Genomic DNA, 25270 nt, shown 5'->3' with positions numbered 1-25270 from the left:
CTACAAAGTGAGACCCTGATGGAATGGAGACTCGGTGCTGCAATTCCAGAGCATTATTAGCAAAATGACCTTATGTTAGGTTAGAAAATGAACTTACGTTATTAATGTTATGTACCCTGCCATACTATTTCATCATTATTATTATTTTTAATAAATTTATTTTATTTATTTTTGGCTGCGTTGCTGCACGCGGGCTTTCTCTAGTTGCAGCAGGCAGGGGCTACTCTTTGCTGTGGCGCGCGGGCTTCTCATTGCAGTGGCTTCTCTTGTTGCGGAGCACAGGGTCTAGGTGCGTGGGCTTCAGTAGTTGTGGCACCTGGGCTCAGTAGTTGTGGCTCGCAGGCTCAGCAGTTGTAGCACACGGGCTTAGTTGCTCCGCGGCATGTGGGATCTTCCCAGACCAGGAATTGAACCCGTGTCCCCTGCATTGGCAGGTGGATTCTTAACCACTGTGCCACCAGGGAAGTCCCTATTTCATTATTTAATGATATTTTCTGATGCCTTAAAATGTACTCCTGTATCTTCATTACCATTTTTATCTCTATATAGGTTTCAAATAACCAAATGTACTATTGGAATATGCTATCTTCATTAAAAGATGCTCTGCTGTATTTTGAATGTTGTAATGAGTTCATCTCTCAAATGAAATCATATTGAAGAACAACCCTGAACCTGAGATTCAGACCCTACCTTACTAAATTCTAATTTTTAAACCATATTTTCCAAGTCATCTATTAACCTTAGTAGCAGGTGCCTTTTTTAAGGGTCCTGGTTTGGGTGCTGAAATGTCCTTTGTGTCCTTATCTCCTGTAGCCCCTGAAGCAGCAGCTCTTCCTGGCACAGGCTTGAACTCCTTCTTGTCAGCTGCAAGTCCAGCTTTCTTACCATGTACGAGCTCTACTTTTTCTGAACATTCTTTGATCTGGAGAATGAAATTGAGATAGACGTCACTGAGCCTAACTTTGAAACACAATCATTACATTACTTAATAAGTCATTTCTAAACCACAACTACATGAGAATTCAGAGAGAAAAGTTTCCTTTTCAACAAAGATAAATTATCCATATTTTCTTGGCAGTAGATATACATTAGGATATATGTATATGTATAACTGATTCACTTTGCTGTACAGCAGAAACTCACACAACACTGTAAATCAACTATACTCCAATGAAAATTAAAAACAAACAATAACCATATTTTTGATGGAAGACATTCATATTTAGAAAGGCAATTTTCCAGATATTAGAAATGAAATTAACTCAAGACATCATTTTTACCTCCTCTACAGATTGGTCACTCAATTTTATTTTATTTTATTTTTTATAATTTGAAAGATATTTCTACTAATCAAGAAATTCTGATCGAAAGGATATCAGTAAACAAACCCATATTGCACAGAGACAGGACCGCTATCCAATTTCATTACAACCCATTACTAACCTACCTTATCAAGCTTGAGTTTGTCGACATCAGCTAAGAATGGGTTTACTGCTTTCTCACCAACCACCTTCAAAGCAGTACCCAATGCTTCAAATGCAGCATCTCTGACTTCAGGAGCAGAATCATTGATGTGCTATAGTCCGAAAGTAAGCAAGACGATCTTGATACAAGGTTCTTTAGGTATTACTGATTTTAATTCAGACTGATGGTTGTTAGATAAAGAATTTGCTTTTTACAATTCACAGAATCTAAGCTTAGCTTTCTATTTGCCAATTAAGTTACCCTTCCTCTTACCCTCTATCTAAAATGCTTCATAGTCAAATGATCTTTAAATACTCTAAACTGGATGCCTGTGCTTGACCAGATCCAGATGAATATCAGTTTATGGGCCAAATAAGAAATAAAAGTTTTAGTAGTTAGTGAAATTATAAAGCTAATTTGTGCTTTTCTTCAAGAACAGGAACATAAATAATACAAGAATTTGGATTCAATTTTCAAAGCTACAGAGGGTCTCTCCTCAAAAGACAATAATCTACAGTCTTAAAGTCAAGTAGTCACTGTACACAATCAATAGAAAAAACAAAATCTTGCCTAGGTATAAAATATTTCCTCAATTTCAAAGAGAGTCTATACCTTAAGTAGAGCAGCACAAAAGGGCTTCAGTAAGCTCTTTGGCAGGGTAGAAGCAGTGCAGTGGCGGAAGCTTCTTGCAATAAAAAGAGATGTCTGCTGCTTGATGGTTGGATTTTTATTATCCATTACTGCTAAAACATCCTCACTGATGTTCTGTAGTGTGGTCTTTAGAAAGAAAATGTGGTCAATAAGCTTTTCTCAAACATAAAGAACAATCAAAATATTACATTGACAAACTTTACTTTAGACAAAACCACAAACTCAACTTACAGTAAGAAAGATTGCATCAATTGCCTCCTGCAGGGCTTGTACCACTTGAGGCTTCTTCTCTTTGAATTTCTCCAAAATGGTTGGTACAACCTTTAAAGGTGAATAGTTGGAATATATTCGGCAAAAAAAAAAAAAAAGGAATGATGTACTGATATATGCTACAACATGGATGAACTTTGAAAACATTACGCTAAGTGAAAGATGTCAGTCACAAAGGACCACACGTGTATTATTCCATTTGTACGAAACTTCAAATCCACAGAAGCAGAAAGTATATCAGTTGTTGCCAGGGTCTAGGGGAGGGGAGAATGGGGAGTGACTGCTAATGGATATAGGGTTTCTTTTTGGGGTGGTGAAAATGTTCTGGAATTAGATAGTAGTGATGGTAACACACCCTTATGAATATACTAAAACCACTGAATTATATACTTTAAGACGGTGAATTTTATAGTATGTAAGTTACATCTCAATAAAACTTACTAAAACAATGTTTGCCTCTACCAAAATAAACAAAAAAAGTAAACATCTAAGTTGGATTAAGAAGTCATTTCCTTTCTTGAAGGGCACAAGAATCTTATGCTGGAACAATCTTATGCCTATACCACCACAGCAATGTTTCTCAACCTTTTTTTTTTTTGCATCTGTACCTTATATGCAACCTTACAATCATTTTTATCAGTAACAACTCTTATTGGACAAAATGATTCTCAACTAGGTGGTTCTAGGGTAGGGGAACAGGTATAGTATACAATTCTTCCTCTCCACCCAAGATTCTGATAGGACTGCGATGTCTTCTGCCTCTTCACTACACTAAAGAAAAAAGACACGGTACCAGAAATTATAGCAATTTTGATCAGAACTGTATCTTCTTACTCAAGTACTAAGTTTAGATCAGTAAAGTCAGAATTTTTATAATGTTTATTTTATCTTATAAACTATCACTAATTCATTAAATATTTATTGAATACCAAGTATATGTATTGAGTATATGTAGCCAGGCACTGTGCTGGCAGGCAAATTAAAGTTGCTTTTTAAGGTCTAAAATATATAGCAAAGCTCAATGGCACCTCCCCCAACCCAATTTAAAAAAAAATTTCATAGAAGTGATACAGATCAGAAGAAATACAGTTTCCATGGAGAAATATAGAAGACTCTTTAATACTAATAATTAGTTATAAACCTGAAAATCAATATACCTTTAAAAACTGTTTATTTGTTTTTATTGATGTAACACTGGTTCATGACATTATCTAAGATTCATGTGTACCACATTATAATTCGATTTCTGTATACACTATAGCGTGCTCACCACCAAAAGTCTAGTTCTCATCTGTCACCATACAATTGACTCCCTTTAGCCATTTTGCCCCCTGCCAATCAAAAATCAAGATATTTTAATAGCTATAAAGCTAAAGTTCACTTTTATATATATTGCTAAAAGGACAGTTTATAAGTAGCTAAGGAAAATAAAGCTGAACCACACTAACATGCTTGATATCAAACACTGTATACGATGTAATTTTCAGGGGAGACAAATACCCCAAACTATAAAGCACTAGAGACATTCTTTAAGCTGTACACCAAAATGTCACAAAGCCAGAATCAGAATTCAAACTAAATTGTCAGGTAATCACCTAACTATAAATTTAGTAAATTAAAATGTACTTTAAAGATTGTTTTCTAGTTTGAAAAATTATAATACAGAAGTATAAAATATTCTAAGTAACACAAAGCTGACCAAAAGCTAATCAATACACTTGATACCATACACACACAGAGATAGTATATAATAAGTAATGATTACTATAAAAATACTGATTATAATTTTACTCCAATTTGTGATTTACATGTTTAAGGGTTTTAAAGACCCTTATTTTTATTTCCCTGGTAACAAGCTAGTCATGATTTATTTTTATTTGGTAGTGTCTTATTTTTTTCAGTTGAGTTCTCTGAAATTATTTTTAATGCTATGAGTAAGCAAGCTCCAAATACCATAATTAAGTGAGGTTTGATGTTTGCTTCAATATAAAACTGACACATGCCTACAGACTATTAGGAGACTCTCAAAGTCAATCCAGGGAATCAAATGATCAAGTGGCTAGCAAGTTAAACCCTAAAGTTCACTATGGTCAATTTTCAGGATGCTGAGCCATTTTAAGTAATACAGATGAGATTTAGAGGCCAACTGACAGATGCCAGAATTAAAGAAAACATCACAATTTGTTAAAGCTGTTAGCAAACTTGATTGCTTCCAAATTTATGTTCAACGAATGTCTCTAGTCAGAGTTTCTTATAATAAACTGATATATCACCAACAGTGTAACCTATATAAAATGTCTCAAGTATATAAGTAAACCACTTTTTTAAATAGAAAAACACCATAAAATACATCTTATATATTAATCTCACTTCTGGTTTTATATTGCCTTTCCTACTCTCATTTTTACTCTGTTCTGGTTATCACAAGTTATACTTCATACTGTTATACTGTATATAATATTTTAAGAGCAAAGCAAGATATTAATAAGTAGATAAGTAATAAGCAAATCAACTGAACTAATAAGTACTTTAGGTCAAGTGCCTGATTTTCTACATAAAGCTAGTGAATTTAGTTACAATTGACATTTTTATTGAAATGTTGTAAGGAGTTATGCTCAGTATTAACAAAACTTAGTGAGAAATTTACTTTCCCCATATATATAAAGATCTGTGCCAAAAAGCTGTTTTAAAGCATAAAGCAAACTAGCCTGCCATTCTTGATAACGTTGTTGATTTGTATCAAAAAAGGAGTGTTACTTACGTGTCCTGCATATTGTCCAAATTTCTTCCTTAGCCCAACAGCCAGGCCAGTAAGACATTTTGCTGCCAGAGCCACCAACATGACATTGGTGTCCTTTCCAACAACCTACAAAGGGTGGAAAGAAAGGAAAACAAAAGAGTCACAGCCCCATAGAAGGGAACTGAAAATTTATTCTTAAAAGAACTCTGAAAGCTATTATGTAATGAATAGCCAACTTTGTTTCCTACAAAAGAGGAAAGATTCTTCCTTGACAATATCAAATTTGGGAGCTTCCCTTCATTATGTTTAGTCTCCTATCTTAAAGTTCTACCGATAAAATATACATAAAACCAGGTCAAATCGTTAACTCTCCGTTGGTAGTAGTGTGGGCTGTCAGCATTGCACAACTATGCAGGAGGTGGCTCTCTGATAATGGCAGAGAAGCTGGAGGCCTGCTGACTTTGCTTTGGGGCAAGGAAAGCCAAAAGACGCTGTATCTCCAAAAGACACCACAGAGTACCAGTTCTAAAATTTATACCCAAGGGCTTCCCTGGTGGTGCAGTAGTTGAGAGTCTGCCTGCCGATGCAGGGGACACGGGTTCGTGCCCCAGTCTGGGAAGATCCCACATGCCATGGAGCGGCTGGGCCCGTGAGCCATGGCCGCTGAGCCTGCGTGTCCAGAGCCTGTGCTCCGCAACGGGAGAGGCCACAACAGTGAGAGGCCCGCGTACTGAAAAAAAAAAAAATGTATACCCAAGAAACACCAGTAGAAACTGTTGTAGGTACCTTCAAGAAGCTGATGGGATGTAAACTATTATATATAGGATGGATAAATAACAAGGTCTTACTGTATAGCACAGGGAACTATACTATATTCAATATCCTGTGATAAACCATAATGGAAAAGAATATTAAAAAAAATAATGTCTATATGTGTATAACTGAGTCACTTTGCTGTATAGCAGAGATTGGCACAGCACTGTAAATCAACTATACTTCAATTAAAAATTAAATTAAAAGAAAAAGAAGCTGATGTGGACTCTAAATTGCAAATGCCATTGCAACCATTCCTCTGAGGGAGCTTCTGGCCTTGCAGCTGCCATTTTAGTTATGTAGTGATCATCAGATTTGTATTCAGAGTCTCTTAGCAGAGTCTCCTCCAGCAATGTTTATACTACCACCCTCCGATAGCATACCCTACAAGGCCCAGAACTTATCAAAAGTCATAGGTAGTAGCTGCATTTGTGTCAGTCTAGCAAGACAGTGACTATGCCTCAATTCCTTCCTAATAAGATTTTACTTTGGTATGCTGCTCAAGTCAGCTGGTGTTAAAAAGCTGCTTTACTTTTAAGTGCTCCCAAGCCCTTGTTTTTTCACTCTTTTCCCAGGTAGAAGTAATGCTTCTATTCTATTTTGGACTTTATCCCTAAGATCTGGTATTTCATAAGCAGAACACTTCATTCCAGATTCCCTGAATTAAAGAACCCCTAATGCATAGCATTCAAGGAAGTTCTATTTGGCACCTACATATATTCCCTAAGTGCTGAGGAGTAAGGGTTAAAAGACTAACATTTATTAAAAACAACTTAAAAAACTAAAAACAGAACTACCATATGATCCAGCAATCCCACTACTGGGTATATACCCAAAGAAAACCATAATTCAAAAAGACACATGCACCCCAATGTTCACAGCAGCACTAATTACAACAGCCAGGACATGGAAGCAACCTAAATGTCCATCAACAGAGGAATGGATAAAGAAAATGTGGTATATATATATACAATGGAATATTACTCAGCCATAAAAAGGAACAAAATTGAATCATTTGTAGAGACATGGATGGACACAGAGAGTGTCATACAGAGTGAAGTAAGCCAGAAAGAGAAAAAACAAATATTGTATATTAACACATACATGTGGAATCTAGAAAAATGGTACAGACGATCTTATCTGCAAAGCAGAAATACAGACACAGATGTAGAGAACAAATGTATGGATACCAAGGGGGAAGGTGGGATGGGGTGGGAGGAACTGGGAGATTGGGATTGACACATATACACTATTGATACTATGTATAAAATAGATAACTAATGAGAACATACTGTATAGCACAGGGAACCCTACTTAATGCACTGCAGTGAACTAAATAGGAAGGAAATCTGAAAAAGAGGGGATATATGTATATGTATAGCTGATTCATTTTGCTGTACAGTAGAAACTAACACAACATTGTAGGGCAACTATACTCCAATAAAAATTTTAAAACATTAGATGCCATAATTTTATAGGTGCTTTATAATCCTTATTTTATTTAATTTTCACTCAAACCCTATAAAGCAGGTACTATTATTATCTCAATTTTGTGGATTTCAAAAATTAAATAGAGGACTTCCCTGGTGGCTCAGTGGTTAAGAATCCGCCTGCCAATGCAGGGGACACGAGTTCAAGCCCTGGCCCAGGAAGATCCCACATGCCATGGAGCAACTAAACCCGTGCGCCACAACTACTGAGCCTGTGTGCCACAACTACTGAAACCTACGTGCCTAGAGCCTGTGCTCCATAACAAGAGAAGCCACCGCACTGAGAAGACCGTGCACTGCAACAAAGAGTAGCCCCAGCTCGCCACGACTAGAGAAAGCCTGCGTGCAGCAATGAAGACCCAACACAGCCAAAAATAAATAAATTTATTAAAAAAAAATTAAATAGAGATTAACATGCTCAAGGTCACAGAGCTAGCAAATGGTAGTGCTGTGATTCAAACCTAGGTCTGCTTTGACTCCAAAGCTTTTGCTCTCTTTACTAAAGCATATTCTCCCTCTAAACTCATGGCAAATTCATTTTCCTTATGAGAAGATGAGATCAGGGTCCTAATAAACATTTTGTTAAATCTGTAATTACTATAAATCTATGGAGTAAAAATTCTATTCAGTTTTGTATTGAATACATTATTGGTTATTTGTAAACGTCTGGATTATTTTTCCTTACCAAAGCATCTCAGGTATTGTTTACATGCTAGACTTTATATTTAACATCTAAATGTATATTCTAGGAATGGGCATCAAAAACATGCCAGGCCCCATTCCAAGAGATCCTAGTTCAATGAATTTGTGATGGGATTTGGATATCAGTATTTTAATATAGCTCAAAAGGTGGTTTTGTTATACTGCCCCAGTTAAAGGCCATCATTCAATCCCATCCTTAAGAGACTACCTCTAGGGACTTCCCTGGTGGCGCAGTGGTTAAGAATCTGCCTGCCAATATAGGGGACATGGGTTTGAGCCCTGGTCTGGGAAGATCCCACATGCCGTGGAGCAACTATGCCTGTGCACCGCAACTACTGAGCTTGCGCTCTACAGCCCAAGAGCCACAACTACTGAGCTCGTGTGCTGCAACTACTGAAGCCCGCACGCCTAGAGCCTGTGCTCTGCAACAAGAGAAGCCACCATAATGAGAAGCCTGCGCACCGCAAGGAAGAGTAGCCCCCGATTGCCGCAACTAGAGAAAGCCCGTGTGCAGCAACGAAGACCCAACGCAGCCAAAAATAAATTAAAAAAATTTAAAAAAAGAAGACATTCTTAAAAAGAGAGAGAGAGACTACCTCTAAAGTTACCATTAGATCAATAACCAGTGGAAGTTGAATCTCAGATACTGATGATCCTAATGTAAAGTTTTGAAGAGGATCTTGTGAACCTATTATAGTTCAGGATATAGTAGAAGATTGAATGAATTTATTGGTGAGCGATGAACCAGGCATCTATTACAATATCTGCCTATTAACACTCACTGTCACACATCTCAGTTTGATTAAACAAGTTGTTCTTAACTGGGAAATGGGAGTGGCGGGGGGACTTCCCTGGTGGTCCAATGGTTAAGACTCCGCACTCCCAATGCAGGGGGCACGGGTTCCTAAGATCCCACATGCCGTGCCGTGCGGCCAAAACATGCAAACAAACAAACAAAAAAACAAAAACAAAACGGGAGTGGGGAATATGGAAAAGTGTTTATTTTTAAGAAAAACAGTGTATGTGGGGGGACTCTATTCCAGCGTTGAGGAAAAACTCAGCAACTCTGTTCTAGAGCTGGGAAAGAAAGCTTTAGCTCACAATGTTAATTTAAACTAAATAATGGGCAATATTCTGTAATTAAAAGTGCTGTCACTTCTTCCATAAATCTAGGCCTACAATGTGATTTTAAGTAATAATTAGTATTTATCTTTAACTAGTAGTGTAAGCCACTAAACAGTAATCAAAACAAAAACACTGTTGACCAAACAAACAAACCAAAAACCCCCCAAAACCCATCATGATTGTGTTTAGAAAACTATAATGAATACAAGAAAAAGAAAGACCAAGTGAAAAAGTGTTAATAACACAGAGAAAGTCAATGGAGATTATATAATAAAACACCTTGAAAACCCACATCTTAAAGATGAAAAAATATATATACCAACCAATATCCATAGGTAATTGACAAAGTCAAAGAAGCTATCTGAGGGGTGGGAGGGAGGGAGAAAAGGAATCTTATAAAGAACTATAACCCGTGAGAACAGGAAAGCCATCAAAATATGCTAGGTCAGGTGACAACTCAGAAGAAGACAGTTTATGAAATAATTTCAGGAATATCATAAGGAATTTCAAAATGAATAGTTTTTTACTATTTGCATTAAAGGGTAAAATTGGGAAATTAGTAAGATTACTTGATAAAGACACTAGAGAGAAGAAACTATTTACGGAAGGAAGAGGGATGGGTCTACAAAGACCAACACAGGTGAATATAATATGAATATGGCAGGGAGAGGGGGTGGGGGAAGGAAGGATTGGGAGTTTGGGATTAGTAGATACAAACTAGTATATATAGGATGGATAAACAACAAGGTCCTACTGTATAGAACAGGAAACTATATTCCATTTCCTGGGATAAACCATAATGGAAAAGAATATGAAAAAGAATATATATAGAGCTTCCCTGGTGGCACAGTGGTTAAGAACCCGCCTGCCAATGGACGGGACACAAGTTCAAAACCTGGTCCGGGAAGATCCCATATGCCTTGGAGCAACTAAGCCTGTGCGCCACAACTACTGAGCCCGCATGCTACAACTACTGAAGCCCGAGCGCCTAGAGCCCATGCTCCACAACAAGAGAAGCCACCGCAATGAGAAGCACGTGCATCGCAACGAAGAGTAGCCCCCGCTTGCCACAACTAGAGAAAGCCCACGCACAGCAATGAAGACTCAACACAGCCAATAAATAAATAAATAAAAATAAAAAAACATAAAAACTGTAAACTGATTTAAAAAACCAAAACAAAATGTCGGGACTTCCCTGGAGGCACAGTAGTTAAGAATCCGCCTGCCAATGCAGGGGACATGGCTTCGATCTCTGGTCCAGGAAGCTCCCACATGCTGCAGAGCAACTAAGCCCATGCACCACAGCAACTGAGCCTGCGCTTTAGAGCCCACGAGCCACAACTACTGAAGCCCGTGTGCCACAACTACTGAAGCCCATGCTCCTAGAGCTCGTGCTCTGCAACAAGAGAAGCCACCTCCATGAGAAGCACATGCACCGCAACGAAGAGTAGCCCCTGCTCGTTGCAACTAGAGAAAGCCAGTGCGCAGCAATGAAGACCCAACACAGCCGAAAATAAAAAAGCAAGCAAACAAACAAAAACCCCCAAAAACCCCACAAAATGTCATGTTTCATGTTAATTTACATTGACATTAACTTTTCATTGTTTTAAATATTTTAGCCACAACATTAAGTTTCTTTTTACTTGTTCGTTGCCTTTGATTGGTTGCCCCCACTCCACCATGTAAAGAGGGAAAGTGCCTCCTGCTACCCTAAGATCTCACAGAAATCCACTGTCTATGTCTACCCAAATATAAAGATCCATAATCTTCTCTGTATAGAATACAGAGAGAGCTTATATTCATAGTCACAATGCCAATGGAAATCACAGAACAGTCTTCATTTGAAAAGCTAATATCCTAAGAAAATGCATGTAGAGAACATCAACTATTAACATTCCTGATTCCAATGAACATTCCTGATCATTACATAGGGAAAAATAAAAGCTTTTATTTGAGCCACTGAGAATTCAGTGCAATATATGTTTCCATAAGATTCCTGATAAAAATTATATGCTAGAACTTACAGAAAATCTGAAGCTCTCTTCAAGGCCACTAGAATCTCACTTCCCCTTACCACCTTCTACCCTTCCTTTTTCCTCCCAGGCTCCAGGTTGGCGAAGTCTTTTCCCTAGGGCAATTCCCTTTTAATTACAGTCAGTCCTCCGTAACTGCAGATATGGAGGGCCAACAGTATTCATTGTACTATGCCTTTTTATACAAGGAACTTGAACAGATTTAGTATAGGTGGGAGCACCTGGAACAACCCCCCCTCCCCCTATCGGGGATAGCAAGAGACGACTGTAGTCTTGCCTGGGTCTTTGGCTCTTCAAGATGGAAGACTGATGAACAACGATTTTGACAAATAATATCCCTGTCTCCAAATCCTACTTAGAGGAAAGCAAAGGAAGGCAGACTGTGAGAAGATACGGTCCATCCTCATTATTTATGGATTTCATATTTGTGAATTCATCTACTCATTAAAATTAACTTATAAGCCCCAAATCAATAATTGAGGCACTTTCCTGGTCACTCACAGACAAGCACAGAGCTGGGAAAAATCTATGTTGCCTGATGTGCACATTCCCAGCTGAGATGAACAATGCAATACTCTGCCTTCTTCTTTCAGCTCTCATACTGTACCCAAGTATCTTTTTTGTTTGTTTGTTTTTGTTTTTTTTTGCTGTACGCGGGCCTCTCACTGTTGTGGCCTCTCCCGTTGCGGAGCACAGGCTCCGGACGCGCAGGCCCAGCCGCTCCGCTGCATGTGGGATCTTCCCGGACCGGGGCACGAACCCGTGACCCCTGCATCGGCAGGCGGACTCTCAACCACTGCACCGCCAGGGAAGCCCCCCAAGTATCTTTTTCATAGTCTATTTACTGCCTTGGTCTTTTGTATTTTTGTGCTTTTGATTGGTGCTTTCACTGTTTAAAATGGCCTCCAAGCGTATTGCTGAAGTGTTGTCTGGTGTTCCTATGTGCAAAAGTGCTGTGTTGTCCCTTTCGGAGAAAATAAATGTGTTAGGTAGGCTTTGTTCAGGCACGAGTTATATTTCTGTTGGCTGTGAGTTCAATGTTAATGGATCAATAATACATACTGAATAAGATGTCTTCAAACAGAATAAAACAAGGTTATGCATTGATCGGTTGATGAAAATGTGACCAGAGGGTTGCAGGACCTTAACGCTGTATCTTCCATTGGAGCAATAGTTCAGCATTTGCTAATTCAGTGTCTGTGGTGACTTGACAGAACGTAAGTACTATGAATAATGAGAATTACTCTTATATACACATATAATTAAGGTGGCTCCTCCCCCCATCATGCTAATCCTCTGCAATTTCAGGCTGAAGAAGCAAACAAAACATTTTCATCCTTGCTATATTCAAGAAAATGTCTTCAGGGACTTCCCTGGTGGTGAAGTAGTTAAGAATCCGCCTGCCAAGGCAGGGGACATGGGTTCGAGCCCTGTTCTGGGAAGATCCCACACGCTGCGGAGCAACTAAGCCTGTGTGCAACAACTACTGAGCCTATACTCTAGAGCCCATGAGCCACAACTACTGAGCCCGTGTGCCACAACTACCGAAGCCCCTGTGCCTAGAGCCTGCGCTCTACAACAAGAAAAGCCACCGCAATGAGAATCTTGTGCACTGCAATGAAGAGTAGCCCCCGCTGGCCGCAAACTAGAGAAAGCCCACACGCAGCAATGAAGACTCAACACAGCCACAAATAAATAAATTAAATGAGTAAATTAAAAAAAAAAAAGTTTGTTCTTAAGCTCTATAACTACATCCACAATTGTCTGATCTATACTTTCAGACTTTATGAAAAGCCAGTACATACAAAAATATCCACCCCAGCATTCAACTTGTTTGGACCTAGGCAATAACAAAGGAGTATTTCCTAAAATATTTCTTTCTTATTTAGTACTTACCTGCTTTATAATTGACCACATATCCCCAGATCCTGCACTTTACATGCTAATATAATACAGGGTGGTATCCCTTGCTATCTAATGAAAAACGCTCTTCATATTTAATATTTGTCCCATTAAATGGAGCCAATTTAAAAAGCTCATTCTGTAGAATTATAAAACTAGACTATCTGGTTCTAGATCAGCAAGATTCTCTTTTTCTTGACATTTGTATAAGCTACCAAATAGCATATTTAAAGTCAGAGTGATAATAAACAAAGATTGAAAACCAATCCCTCTAAACTAACCTAGGACAGTCATTTTAAATAACCCTTAAAAAAATGTATGCCTATAATTCAAAAACCATCAATAGTGTTCCCTAAATGGCAATGTAACTGTGGTAAAAAAAGATTGACTGATGAAGAAAAACTCAATGGCCTGGTCTGCTGTTGGGATACCAATGCTGAAACTCCTCACATTTACCTTCTTCAAAGCTTTTACTAAATCTGCATAATCGCCTGCTTCCAGTTTGGGGTTTTTCACTAGTACTTCTACAGCTTCCAGGGCTTCTTTTCTTTCTTGCCATTTTTTTGCCTCCTACAAAACACAATATGAGTCACTTGTAGAACAGAAAATAAGAGCACAAAATAAAAGTCTATTTCTTGCATGCTACTAATTCAAAGATATATATTTTTTGTTTTCAGAAACTTTCTAAAGCTAGTCAGAAATCAAAATTACAAAACTGCGTAGCCAATCAGAATGTTTTGTTCATATACATACAATTTTGTTCATATATTAAAAGTATTTTTGTAACATTTCATAAGCCTAATGTTCTACAATAAGTAAACAGAATGAAATGCCATAGACTTTTCCTTCTCATTTTCTGGGTAAACTTTAAGCAAGTGTTAAACAGAAAACATTAATAGAAAGCATTTCTAGCATATCTCACAGCGGCACATCTACAGGAGAGAGGAATTTCCATATTGATAACATTAGAAAGACCAGAAAAGAACAAACATATAACCAACAACCAATACTGTTCTAATCCTGGATATTAGTTTTCCAGATTGTAGGTATAATGCTAGTTTTTTGTTTTGTGGCCATAAAGTACAATATGCTTCACTAGAATTTGAATACCCACTGTTGGAGAGAACTGGGGATAAAAACAAGATGACAAACCCATCACCTGAAGGAGATTACAACTCAATTCAATTTATCAAATATTTATTTGTTAATCAGAAGATAACAGGATACTCAAGGAGCTGATAGCAGAGGTAGGATGATCTTCAAAAAATAACTATCAGGTCATGATGACTGTGACAGGAGAAGTACAAGCTGCTTTGGTAATACAACAAGAGGACTCAGCCCAGTTTAGGCTTTCAGGTACGATCTCCCCCAAGAAGTGGTGCTTAAGGTGGGATCTAGATGATGAAGAGTTATTATGAGGTAAATGGGGGGGGAGGGGAAGAATGTTATAGGCAGAAAGAACAGCATATGTTAAGGCCTAGAGTTTAGGGGGGAAAAAAGTTTGGCACATTTGATACCAGGAGAAATTCAGTATGACTGGAGCATGGAGAGTGAGAGGAATTAGAGATGTGGCTGGAAGGTAAGTGGGGATCTCAAAGGTACCATAAATCACACCTCAATGGCTACAGTATGATTTCAGACATCATCTTAAAACCCATGGAAGCCACTGAAGGATTTTAATGAGGCAATACTATGGGAAGATTTCCATTTTCAAAAATGACACCTCTAATTATATTGTGAAATATGATGGGAAGGAGGCAAGAGCAGACACGGAATCTTGTAAGAAGACTACAGCAGCATACAAGGCAAGAGCTGATGGTAGTGGTTGGGATAAAACTTTCTCAATTGGGGATAATTTTGTCCCCTGGGGTACATTTGGCAAAGTCTGGAGACGTTTTTGACTGTCATGACTTGGAGGAATGGTATTACTAATATCTGATCGGTAAAGGCCAGTGATGCTGCTAAACATACAACAATGCACATGCAATTCCCCAAGCAAAGAAATACCTGGCAAAAAATGTCAACAGTGCCAAGGTCAAGAAAGCCTGGGGTAGGGGGAAAAAAAAAAAAGTAACCCCGGGGTAGAGAAAGAAATCCTGGGGATGGAGAAAGGGGGATGAATTTGAGAGATATTTAAAGGTAAAAACCAGACAGTCAATGAGGAAAAGATATAAGTCAAGAATAATGTTCAGGTTTCTGGAAAGAAGTAAAAAGAAGGACTAAAGTAGGTACATATACAAAGTAGTATGGGAACAAAGAAGAAACAACTGACTCACATTATTAGGGAAGATACGGGGTGGAAGAGGGTGCACCAGGAAAAGGGCTCAGAAGCGCATTCTAATTATATTCAAGTAATTATTTAAAATGAAATAAATGAAAGAAGTCTACCATTACTTACAATTTTGTCATAAAAGTCTTTGGGAAGTTTGGAAAGAATTTCTACTGCTTCCAAAAGCTCATAAGCATCTATCTGTGGTACCTCATCACCATCGTCACCACCTTCCAGGAGGAAAACAAAACAAAACAACCCTTAAAAATGGATGCAATGGGGCTTCCCTGGTGGCGCAGTGGTTGAGAGTCCGCTTGCCGATGCAGGGGACACGGGTTCATGCCCCGGTCCGGGAAGATCCCACATGCCGCGGAGCTGCTAGGCCCGTGAGCCATGGCCGCTGAGCCTGCACGTCCGGAGCCTGTGCTCCGCAACGGGAGAGGCCACAACAGTGAGAGGTCCGTGTACCGCAAAAAAAAAAAAAAAAGGATGAAATGGGGACTTCCCTGGCAGTCCAGTGGTTAAGACTCGGCCTTCCAATGCAGGGGGTGGGCATGGGTTCAATCCCTGGTCGGGGAACTAGTATCCTGCATGCCACGCAGTGTGGCCAAAAAAAAAAAAAAAAAAAAGAAAGAAATAGTTTTACTTATTAAACAGTTATCAGCTGTCCTTTCACACTCCTGATGAAATCTTGATACAGGAGGGATCAGAATTATTAATCTTACAAACCATAGGATTGTATGTATTTTATTAAACAGCAATCCTATAAAATGCACCTCATGAACACAGGTTACTGTGACAGGGCCAGTTCTTGCTAATTTTTATAGAAACCAGCGTTGAAAAGTGGCTTACCTCCCTCAGCTTCTCCACCAGCAGACTGCTGCTGTTCCAATTTAGCTTCTAGTTCTTGCTGGGAACGCAAAAACCTACTTGGTTTAGGAGCACCTGTTGGCAGTTTCACCCATTCTTCTTCTAGTTCTTTCAACTGCAAATATCATAAAATATTTTTAAAACATATCTATATCTCTGCCATTAGAGAATATATTTATATTTACCAATAGATCAGAACCCAATTTCTTATTTATGTGGCTCTAATAAGGCAAACAAGAAAAGATAAATTGTGCACATTTTGTAGTATGAGTCAAATTGATGTATATCTACTATACTGAAGATGTATGACTAAGCACTTAGAAGAATAAAATCCACTTTTTAAGACACTCTCATTATTTCATGAATTCACATATATTTGCAACAAATAATGTCTCCAAAACCAACTGAAATATAAAAAATAGAATGCATTTTGTCTAAACAGATATTAAGTCCTGCCACCCAAAAGTATTATAAAAGGATCTTATAGGACTTCCCTGGTGGCACAGTGGTTAAGAATCCACCTGCCAATGCAGGTGACACAGGTTCCAGCCCTGGTCCGGGAAGATCCCACACACCGCGGAGCCACAACTACTGAGCCTGCACTCTAGAGCCCGTGACCACAACTACTGAGCCTGCACTCTAGAGCCCGTGAGCCACAACTATTGAAGCCCGCGTGCCTAGAGCCCGTGCTCTGCAATAAGAGAAGCCACCACAATAAGAAGCCTGTGCACCGCAACAAAGACCCAACACAGCCAAAGATAAATAAATAAAGTAATTAATTAAAAAAAAAGGATCTTATAAACTGCCATAGATTCAACACTAACCTATTGGCATCGGTGAATGCATAGTATTTAACTTGAGAGGACACAGTAACAGTAGAAACAGGTACGCTCAGAAAAAACTGATTTCAAAATTAAGAATGAAAAATAATTATTTGTAAGGACAGAATATCAACAACAATGACAGGAAGGAAATATCTTCATATTAACCTTATACAAAGACAACCAAAAAACTTTGTGCCTCACCTGGACAGAGTTTATACTTTGTAATGGGGGTCTCAGAGCATCTCGAATCCACCTATAAATCTCCACAGCAATTAGTTTGGCTTCATCTCGAACAGCCTTCTCTCGAGACTCAAAGAGTTTTGGCAACACTTTGATAATTGGCTTCAGTAAGATGATTTTGGAACCAAATTCACTAGAAGTAAAAATTGGAAAAAAAACTGTCACCATGCAATATGCTTTGGTAAAGTGTTAGCCTGAATTCACTCAAACATAGTTCTATATCTATATATAATAGAGACATATAGGTTGAGTTTTTTTAGGGAAGAAGAAAAAAGAAACTTATAACAACATCTGTATTTAGATGCCATTCTTCTAAGAATATTATTTAATGTCCAGAGCCCAAAATAATATTACCATTTAAAAACTTTCTAGGTAACCAGTCTAGGAATTACTCAAATCTAAAATGGATCAACACTTGTGTAACATCTTAAATATATATGTATGTACATTAAAAAGTTTAAAATAGAAACAAATCAATTTATAAATATTTAGATGAATGAAATCTACTTTTAATAAGCTTGCTTATTTATTTATTTATTTATTTATTTATTTATTTATTTATTTGGCCTGCGCCAGGTCTTAGTTGCAGCACGCGGCATCTTTGGTGCCGCATGCAGGATCTTTAGTTGCAGCATGTGGACTTCGTAGTTGCGATATGCGGACTCAGTTGTGGCATGCATGCGGGATCTAGCTCCCCAACCGGAGTTCAAACCTAGGCTCCCTGCATTGGAAGCACGGAGTCTTACCCATTGGATCACCAGGGAAGTCCCTTAATAAGCTTTTATTAGCTCTTCTATTTAATTACAGGGATTCACTCCACTTGGTAGATCACCAATCCTGGCAGTGTGTCTTTCATTCCTGACTCGAAGCTATCACACTATAACTTCAGGCAACTTAAATCTCTCTTTGCTTCAGTTTTCCATGCGGAAAACAGTTGCATTCTGACTTCTTTTAAAAAGGCAGTATAGGGACTTCCCTGGTGGCACAATGGTTAAGAATCTGCCTGCCAGTGCAGGGGACGCAGGTCTGAGCCCTGGTCCAGGAAGATCCCACATGCCGCAGAGCAACTAAGCCCGTGCACCACAACTACTGAGCCTGCATGCCACAACTGCTGAAGCCCGCGCGCCTAGAGCCCATGCTCTGCAACAAGAGAAGCCACCGCAATGACAAGCCCTCGCACCAACGAAGAGTAGCCCCTGTTCGCTGCAACTAGATAAAGCCCATGTGCAGCAACAAAGACCCAACGCAGCCAAAAATAAAATAAAAATAAATACATTTATAAAAAACTAAAATCAAAAGGCAGTATATTTAACATTATATATCTGTCACATATCATATTTTTAAGTTCCCAACTTAAAAATATAGCTTTCCGATTCACTGCTAACATTTCTGAATAACAAATTCTGGAGCAAGAGAGATTCGGTTATGAAAGAAGACTATCCATATATACTATTTATCTATTATCTAATGTACACAAATGCAACAAAATGTCTCAGTAATAGCTACTGACACACTCTAACAGGTTAAAGAAGGAGACTGAAAATACTTTCCCTAGAAAGTGATATTTAACAAGACACCAGTTTATGTAAATAGTTCAAATATAGCCATCATAGCATGAAAATAAACCAGATGATCTTCAATATTTCCTTTAAAATCTCTTTTATTTTAATAGAAAAAAACATTCTAGCTTGGTTCAGCAGACCTTTAAGACTAAAGGAAAAATAAGAACTTATAGCGACGATAAACCATTCTGTTTAGGAATACTCATCACAGTGTCTGAAGAACCTAACATTTGGGATCTCTTAATCTTCCTTTACGTTACTACTGTTTCATCTGATTTTTGTTTATTTGTTTCACTATCCTGGCCTAGTTCTGAAAGATATTAAAAAAAAAAAACAGATGGAGCAGGTCCAAATGGAAAATAGTTACCTTAACAATACAAAACCTAATCTTTACTACACATATTACTATAGGGGGGAAAAAGTTCTAAAAGCTTGTTTTAGGGGCCACAGAACATTTTTGGTCTCCTGAAGCTACCACTAACATAGATAGCTTGAGGAAGCTCTGGAACCAAGGACTGAACAGTTCCTGAAGGTCCCAGAGAGCTATCTAGTAGTTCTACTACAGATTCTGAGATGCCTTAGGACAAATAAAGAACCATACAGGAATGGGACTAAACAACAACATCTATAAGGAAGACATAAAAGACAATATACCTAACTTGTCCTTTTTCTACCCTTATTCTCCCAGTCAGCTTAAAAATGAAATAGCCAGAGTTTACAGAACTCCAGATTAGAAACTTCTAATTTTAAGGTAGAATACAGTATAATATATATTTTTATTAAGAAACCCATTACTAAGGACAGAACAAATCTATTAAGACAAGCACCGTCTTGACAATGCAGTCAATTCACTAAATTTCTAAGATGACAGAATGAACACACTATTTACTACTCATAAAAATACATGCCTACTATACTAGAATAGGCTAGGGATGAGGAAAATTTTATCACAAAAGAATCTAAGTGAAAGTCAAATTTTATAAAAGAACATTATGAACCAAGCGAAAGACAAAGTTTACTGATATAAATTGAAGACAGTTTAACAAAATTTAAGAATTTTGATACTTTCATGTAAGATAAACACCAAAGGAAGCATATTCTCCAAGAAGTAGGTCATATACAAAATCACGAGAGGTGAGTTGGGACGATCTTCACACCCACAGGTCACACATTCAGGATTTCACTAGAGCTGCTTTCTAAAGTATCTCATGTGGAAGTATTGGGGACAGGATATCAGATTAGAAGGACTGCCAAATCAGAACAAACCAGTGTTTTGTCTAATTCAGATTTCCATAGAAAATTACAGCCACTTGTTCCTGAAAGAGATCCCATTCATGAAAAACTTCACTGCCAAACAACACTTAATTCTAGGGTTGAAAATAACTTATTACATAAGAGTAAAAGTTATTTTCTATTTCTGTTGCTATGCTTCTGTTTAAAGGCATATAGCATTTGCTTCTATTTTATTTTAAAAAGCACCTAAACAAAGGTTTACTTCAGCCAACGTTTCAAAGTACATAAATTTATGCCTGAGGATAACAAGAGAAACAGAGCTCCTTACCCTGAGGAGTGCTTTTCCATGAAAAAGTTAATTCATAATCTGAGAAAAGGTCAGAAATATCCCCCACTCATCTTCATTAGAAAGAGATTTAGGGACTTCCCTGGTGGCGCAGTGGTTAAGAATCCACCTGCCAGTGCAGGGGACATGGGTTTGATCCCTGGTCCGGGAAGATCCCACGTGCCGCAGAGCAACTAAGCCCGTGCACCACAACTACCGAGCCTGCACTCTAGAGCCCGTGAGCCACAACTACTGAGTCCATGTGCCACAACTACTGAAGCCCACGCACATAGAGCCCGTGCTCCACAGCAAGAGAAGCCACCGACATGAGAAGTCCACACACCGCAACGAAGAGTAGCCCCCACTCGCCGCAACTAGAGAAAGCCCACACGCAGCAACAAAGACCCAACATAGCCAAAAATAAACAAATAAATAAATTTATAAAAGAAAAAAAAGAAAGAGATTTAGATAAAATAACTATGCAACACACTTAAAGGCTAAAATGACTGAATACAAAGTGTCACACTTGAGGAATGGCTTTAGCTTTTCCAGGTCACTTTTCTGGTCGGTATGGTCTGCCAAGTCAAGCCCAACAGCTTTCATTTCTGTTTAAACCAGGAACCCAAACTCAATTGAGATATTCTAGTTAACAGAACTGAAGCAAAAAGAAAAGGTTTTACCTTAAGGCTTTCCTCAGTGTCTCTATACAGGCCACTATGATCTTGGGGTTCTTACTGTCCAGGCCTTTCAGGAGCTCTTCTTGCACAGCTTCTCCTTTCTCAATCTCTATGTACATTAGACAAATCTCAATGCCTAGCTCCTTGGCTTTGGCCTTGGGTTGGTTGAACACTTTACTCACAACACCTGATACAACTTCCCCTGTGGTTCTGTAATATAGATTATAAACAACAACAACCATACACATAAAAACACACTTTAGTAGAAAGAGCTGGTAAAGGTCATGGAAAGTGGGGGAAACAAATACTTTTTTAAAAATGCTGAGAAATAAAGTAAATGAGACTCTAAAAACTTTATGTTCAAGTAAAACAGAAACAAACTCACAGACTTAGAGAACGAACTTAGGGTTACTGTGGGGAAGGGATAGCCAGGGAGGTTGGGGTCGACATGTACACACTGTTGTATTTAAATAACCGACAAGGACCTACTGTATAGCACAGGGAACTCTGCTCAATGTTATATGGCAGCCTGGATGGGAGGTGAGTTTGGGGGAGAATGGATATATGTATATCAATGGCTGAGTCCCTCTGCTGTGCACCTGAAACTACCACAACATTGTTAATCGGCTACACTCCAATATAAAATAAAAAGTTTAAAAAAATTATGTTCAAGAACATTAAAAAAAAAACTTATGCAAACCATAAGAGGTTAAGACATGTCATAACAGACAATGACATAGAACCATAGTTTCTATTTACACATATAGGAAATTTAAACAAGAAAGCAAAAATCCCTTGAAAGGGGCTTCCCTGGTGGCGCAGTGGTTGAAAGTCCGCCTGCTGATGCAGGGGACACAGGTTCGTGCCCCGGTCCAGGAAGATCCCACATGCCGCGGAGCGGCTGGGCCCGTGAGCCATGGCCGCTGAGCCTGCGCATCCGGAGCCTGTGCTCCGTAATGGGAGAGGCCACAACAGTGAGAGGCCCGCATACCACAAAAAAAAAAAAAAAAAAAAAATCCCTTGAAATCTCACTACCCAGAGAAAACTACTTTCAACTTTATGGTATCCATCCTTCTAGACTTTTCTATATGCAGAGATAGATAGACAGATACAGATACATTTTATAAAAATAAGATTAGAGTTCTTACTTTTTTGGAAAATTTTTGAAAGTCATTTAAACCACTTTTTAGGACAAGAGAATTTCTTCACAGAGTGAATGGATATGTACCTTTAATAACAAAAGGCTGTTCCTGACTCCTTGGCAAGACTTTACAGTAGCTTTATTGCTTTGAGTTTCTTCTAAATTAAATAAAACCTGTACTACTGGAAATGAGAGAAACTGAGTGGGTTGGAATTACATGCAGCATTTGTCAAAAAAGTTTCTAGTATCAGAAGAAAAATGAAATTAAAAAAGCAATGGTATCACTGATGGCAAGGGGAACTCATTGATGCTGGTTAACAAAACTGTCAAATTAATAACTGTCTTTCTTGGTATAATTTTTGAGGTGAGTCAAGTACAGTCGGCCCTCCATATTGGTGGGTTCCTTATCCACAGGTTCCTCGTCTGCAGATTCAACCAAACTTGTATCAAAAATATTTGGGAAAAAAATTCCAGAAAGTTCCAAAAAGCAAAACTTGAATTTGCCATGCAGCCAACTATTTACACATTATTTATATTGTAGTTACAATTATTTACACAGCATTTACATTGTGTTAGGTATTGAGAGTAACCTAGAAATGAGTTATAGTATACAGTAGAGTGTAGGTAGGTTATATGCAAATACTAGGCCATTTTACGTGAGGGACTTGAGCATCTGTAGATTTTGCTATCCTAGGGCGTAGGGGTGGGGACTTTTGTCCTGGAACCAATTCCCATGCAGATACCTAGGGATGTGTGTATATATTTCTTGTGCAATTAGGTCAAGGGTCCCCAATGTTTTTTTGTTTTTTGTATGGAGGGCTCCTTTCAATGACATAAAGACTAGTATTAGAAAAGTCAGGCTTATCAGGTATGGGAGACTGGGGTGACTGGAAACCTCTATCATCCAATAAGCTGGGAGTTACAGAGATTATTTAGTTCGCATTACCTCTCCTAAGAGATAAAAATGCCTAATGGCCATAGGGAGAAAGATGTGATTCTAAGATCATCTAGCCTGGAACCACTGTAGAAAAAGATTTAAGTAATGCCCAAATGTTTTCAGTGAAAATTTGACGTCTTTGCTAACCACCTCAGTTTCTTCTAAAACTTACAAAAGATTTTCCCTCTTGGAGTAATTCTCATACAAAAGTCTCAAAAGGAAAAGCACTTGCTCATCAAACCTTAAGGTAAAAACTCAAGATCTGATTTCTAATTTGCTCCTCTCTAAAGATCTCTTGTACCATTTAGACTTCTGAGAGCAGATAAAGACTGAAATGAAAAACAAGTGTCAAGAAGCTATGAAAGTTAAGAAATGAATATCCTCTAAAAGTGCTAATAACTAAGCACAGTGATCCATAAATATACATAAATTAATCCATGTAGCACGAGACAGGGGTTTTTACCAGAATAGTTGGAAAGAAACTACTTACTTTCCTGCTACATGGGCATTTTCAACATAAACAAGTGCAGCTTCTAATCCTTTCAATTGAACCACTGCATTGGAATCAGTCACAAATTTTTTGATCAATCCTAAAAATTTGGACCATTCTGGGCTCTTTTCATCCTTTATTTTCTGGAAGATCTTCAGGGCCTCTTCATACCCACTTAACCTTGCTTTCCACAACTAAAAGAAAAGTATTTTGAAACAAAACAAAATTTAATGACATTATCATCTACCATTGGGGTTGGGGGTTGGAATGAGTACCTTATACCAGGTAATTTGAACAAAGGACCCCAGACTAGAAACAAAAATGGAGTTTAAGAAATCCAGATTTTTTTTTTTTTTTAAAGATTACCTAATAAACTTTTTCTTATACGTGTTCAATATTTATGATATTCTGTCAAGGCCTTCTAGAATTCATAAACAGGCCACTATAAATGTACCCCACTTTGTATCCAAGTATTAGTCATTACTTCTTTGTAATATGACATTAAAGATGTAACAATTCAAACATGAGAAATTTTCCTGCTGAAACTGCCCTATCTCCAAAGTAGGCTGTTTCTCCAGTTGTATTGTGTAATCATCAGGCAGCTTTATACTACACTATACAGTGTAACTGCTGACAAAACAAGCCAATGACACTGAAATTTGAGTTCCAGAAAAGTCTTACCTTGTGTTCACATTTCTGATCAACCGGCAGTTTCAGCCACTCACTGTCATCTCCCATTGTGCTTCCAGTTTCTCCTTAGAATTAAGAGTAATTCCTGGTCAGACAAAAATCGGTATCTATTAACTCTAGCAACCAAGCTGTCTCTTAAGACAAAAAGGTTTTTCTGAGACTATTATTTTAGCATGTGTAAACCAACGAAAGTAAAAATTCTCATTCTTTGGTCAAATGCCCATTTAATTCCATTAATAGAACATTTAAAAAGTAAACGAAAAAAGTTAATAAAAATTCTAAATGAGGGATTCCCTGGTGGCACAGTGGTTAAGAATCCGCCTGCCAATGCAGGGGACACAGGTTCAAGCCCTGGTCCGGGAAGATCCCACATGCTGCGGAGCAACTAAGCCCGTGCGCCACAACTACTGAGCCTGCGCTCTAGAGCCCACGAGCCACACCTACTGAAGCCCGTGTGCCTAGAGCCTGTGCTCTGCAACAAGAGACGCCACCGCAATGAGAAGCCCGCACACCGCAAAGAAGAGTAGCCCGTTCGCTGCAACTAGAGAAAGCCCGCGCACAGCAACGAAGACCTAATGTAGCCAAAAATAAATAAATTTACTTTTTAAAAAAATGTAATCTATGTTAGCTGTAGAAAATCTGGAAAGTATAGAAAATATATAAGGAAGGAAAGCATTAAAATACAATTTCACTATCAATTAGTAACCACAATGAACACTGAAGTGTATCCACTTGAACTCTTCCAGATTTTTTTCAATGCACATGCAGTATATAAATTATATGAAAAAGGGCTAATCCTCTTGTAATTTTTTTCTTACATTG

General features: G+C 38.2%; 1 protein-coding gene across 3 annotated transcripts in view; it reads right to left on the bottom strand.

Moving 5' to 3' along the window:
• The window catches only part of CKAP5 (cytoskeleton associated protein 5), a gene marked incomplete at its 5' end in the record, with an annotated part of 71030 nt that extends 46534 nt beyond the window's left edge, over positions 1 to 24496 (bottom strand). For all 3 annotated transcript variants that reach the window (XM_079709141.1, XM_079709142.1, XM_079709143.1), the window contains 12 exons: positions 740 to 922; positions 1448 to 1576; positions 2077 to 2241; positions 2347 to 2436; positions 5147 to 5251; positions 13647 to 13760; positions 15589 to 15689; positions 16312 to 16444; positions 17355 to 17526; positions 21194 to 21400; positions 23759 to 23952; positions 24440 to 24496. In XM_079709141.1, the coding sequence (XP_079565267.1) occupies positions 740 to 922; positions 1448 to 1576; positions 2077 to 2241; positions 2347 to 2436; positions 5147 to 5251; positions 13647 to 13760; positions 15589 to 15689; positions 16312 to 16444; positions 17355 to 17526; positions 21194 to 21400; positions 23759 to 23952; positions 24440 to 24496 (1650 nt within the window). The remainder of the gene's footprint in view (positions 1 to 739; positions 923 to 1447; positions 1577 to 2076; positions 2242 to 2346; positions 2437 to 5146; positions 5252 to 13646; positions 13761 to 15588; positions 15690 to 16311; positions 16445 to 17354; positions 17527 to 21193; positions 21401 to 23758; positions 23953 to 24439) is intronic.
• Positions 24497 to 25270: the final 774 nt, after the last annotated feature.

Source organism: Hyperoodon ampullatus (genome assembly GCF_949752795.1).
Source record: "Hyperoodon ampullatus genome assembly, chromosome: 7".
NCBI lineage: Eukaryota > Metazoa > Chordata > Mammalia > Artiodactyla > Ziphiidae > Hyperoodon > Hyperoodon ampullatus.
This window is presented reverse-complemented; position numbering and strand designations above follow the sequence as displayed.